This window comes from Bactrocera neohumeralis, unplaced genomic scaffold (genome assembly GCF_024586455.1).
Source record: "Bactrocera neohumeralis isolate Rockhampton unplaced genomic scaffold, APGP_CSIRO_Bneo_wtdbg2-racon-allhic-juicebox.fasta_v2 ctg6946, whole genome shotgun sequence".
NCBI classification, from domain to species: domain Eukaryota; kingdom Metazoa; phylum Arthropoda; class Insecta; order Diptera; family Tephritidae; genus Bactrocera; species Bactrocera neohumeralis.
This window is the reverse complement of record NW_026093759.1, coordinates 818-3,658: the sequence shown is the minus strand read 5'-3', so window position 1 is coordinate 3,658 and position 2,841 is coordinate 818. Positions and strand designations below refer to the sequence as shown.

The 2,841-nt window shown below is 32.1% G+C and overlaps 1 protein-coding gene across 1 annotated transcript; it reads left to right on the top strand.

The window, feature by feature from the left end:
• Window positions 1-201: 201 nt before the first annotated feature.
• LOC126767467 (uncharacterized) lies at window positions 202-1,091 on the top strand. The gene is made up of 2 exons (XM_050484960.1): window positions 202-770; window positions 828-1,091. Exons 1-2 carry the CDS (start codon window positions 461-463, stop codon window positions 992-994), a joined length of 477 nt encoding a protein of 158 aa, XP_050340917.1. The 5' UTR covers window positions 202-460; the 3' UTR covers window positions 995-1,091.
• The last annotated feature ends 1,750 nt before the right edge of the window (window positions 1,092-2,841 follow it).

The following is a 2,841-nucleotide window of genomic DNA, read 5'->3' as shown; positions in this document are numbered from 1 at the left end:
TCCTGGTGGTTTAAGCATATATGTCCTAATTTGATAGACCAATCTTATTTTGAAGATCTTGTAAGAGATTTAGGACTAACAAAAGAGAAAGCTGAAATATTATGTTCCAGATTGAAAAACAGGAATTTGATAAAAGCCGATGTAAAAGTTACATCGCCAAAAAAAAAGACACGCCGATTTGGAAAGTTATTTTAAAAAAACAGAAGAACTTGTATACTGTTGCAGTATTGAAGAGGTTCTAAAATATCTAAAGCTTCCACTGGACTCTTCCGCTTGGCGACTATTTATAGATAGTTCGAAACACAGCTTAAAAGCAGTTTTACTGCACAATGGAAATCAGCATCCATCAATACCGGTTGCGTATTCCACAAAAAAGGATGAAACATACGCAAATATTTCAAATCTCTTAAATAAAATTGAATACCATAAATATAAATGGGAAGTATGCGCAGACTTCAAAATGATTGCAATATTGACTGGAATGCAAACAGGATACACAAAATATATGTGCTTTCTTTGTAAATGGGATTCACGTGCTACCAGCAGCCATTATCATATTAAATATTTCAAAGAACGTAAAGAAAATATTATTGGTGACTTAAATGTAATCCATGAATCTCTTGTCCCAAAAGATAAGGTCATACTTCCACCGCTGCATATTAAGTTGGGCGTGGTGAAAAATTTTATTAAAAGCTTAAATACACAAGGATATGCTTTCAAACGCATTCAAACAATTTTCCCCAGATTATCTGCAGCAAAATTAAAAGAAGGTAAAATACGGTTTTAGGAAATAATTTATTTCATTTAATGTAAACTACCTTTTCTAGGAATGCTCGTTGGACCCGATATAAGAAAATTATTACAAGATGAAGAATTTTATGGTCATCTGTCGGATATGCAAAAGACAGCATTTGACTTTATGCAGCTGGTTATATCAGAATTCCTTGGAAACTCAAAAGCACAAAACAAGCAGAAAATATTGAAAGCATGCTAATCGGTTTTAACAATATTGGCGTTAAGATGTCACTAAAGCTGCATTTTCTGCACTCTCATCTCAATTTTTTTAAAGAAAACCTTGGAGCGGTTTCAGATGAACACGGTGAAAGGTTTCATCAGGATATAAAGGTATTGGAAGAAAGATTCAAAGAGAAATCCCAAAGTGTAATGCTTGCTGAATACGTATGTGGCTTGGACAGAAACCTTGACACATCGGAACATTCACGTCAAGCTAAATACAGGAAAGCATATTAAGTTTAATCTTTAATCCATTGTCCTACTACTGCTGAAGCAAAAAAAAAAACATTTGCATACTATAATAAACCACTATTAAAACAAAATTATAATTTTTTTATCAATCGTAAACAGCTTTATTTACAACAATGGTGTCTTTGGTGACCCCTGAAATTTTCCACAAACATTTTCGTAGAATATTTTATCCTTAAATGTCCTTTTTAAAGGATATTTTTGATTTTCTCTGAAAAAGGGTCAAATTGACCCATAAAGAAACCAGTTAGAGGGTTAAGATCTTCCACAAAAATAATCCTCATACAATTCCACAATACAACTCTGACCATAAGAATTCTCTCAGACATTAACTTACAACATTTTTTTCATATAGTATAATGCTCCCTTCGACCAAAAAATGAAAACTTTGACCCACTGTAAAAAAAAACTCAGACGTGCTGGACCATAAGTTTGTTCTACAAAAATGATCTACTCAACATACCCTTTCAGAATAATGGAGTCGCTATTCTGTTCCATTCAAAAAGTCTTCATTTCTGTGACAGTGTTATATATGTATTTGGGGTGGCTAAAATATGAAACGACGATTTGTCCCTGCGATCTGACCAATAAGTGACTAGTACTGGTTTTTAAAGGGACTTATAGTTTTAAATACTCAACAAAAATTTGGCTATTTTGTAATGAGTCTTAAGTAGAAGATTGCTGAATAAAGGCCATTCTAATTATTGTGAAAAAAATATGAAGTGTCTAGTGTCTAATTTGTTAGATTTTTTACATAAAATATATGTTTGAAAACATTATGGGGAAAATGCTGGAAAAGAGCCGGTTCTAATTTGAAATTATTATAAAACTAATATTAAAGGCTTCTAGTTTTGGATTCAAATACCCAAAGATACTTATTTTTCTTGATGGTAGTGACTCATTAGCTGAGAGGCGCAAAAAATTTGCGTTGATTAAAATACTGAAAATAACTATAATTAAACTGCATTCCAGCAAAATTTGCTGTTTACATTAAACCTTGCCTGGTGCGGACAAGTAATCGAAATTCAAAAGGTAAAGATGAGAACTAAATAAATGCAAATGACGTCAACAATCATAACCATCGATTCATGGTAAAGTTTGCAATCGTCCGCTGGCGCATTTGGGAGCTGGGCGAAACATTTGGTAAGTGGAATGTTTTAGAAGCGAGACCTTTAGACAAATAAATTGTTCAAAATTAATCATGAATGTGTTCATAAAACACTATAATATATAAAATTTTTTTTTATTTATTTTATTTTATTTTATAATCATTTATACAATAAAATATTTATTATATAAATACATGAAATCTCAGCACTGGCTACTAGGCCTTCAGCCGCCTTATTAATAGCTTAGGTACTATTATTGTGTTTGTTAGTTGTTAGTGTGTTAGATGTATTTTAGTAAGTTTTATATGTAATCATTACGTTTTTATCTGAGGGATTTTTTAATGCTTGTGCTAAGTCAATGTTGTCAGAGTAATGTGTTGTTGAGTGGATTACTGGGCAGTCTGCTAGTATGTGTTGAATTGATACGAGTTGTCACAAAATGGACAATTGAACGGGATTTTCACAAGTA

Bases quoted from the DNA above. Each gene is read 5' to 3' on its own strand.
- LOC126767467 (XM_050484960.1), top strand. From the start codon at position 461: ATGATTGCAATATTGACTGGAATGCAAACAGGATACACAAAATATATG. The intron at 771-827 runs GTAAAATACGGT...TACCTTTTCTAG, and splicing joins TGCAGCAAAATTAAAAGAAG to GAATGCTCGTTGGACCCGAT.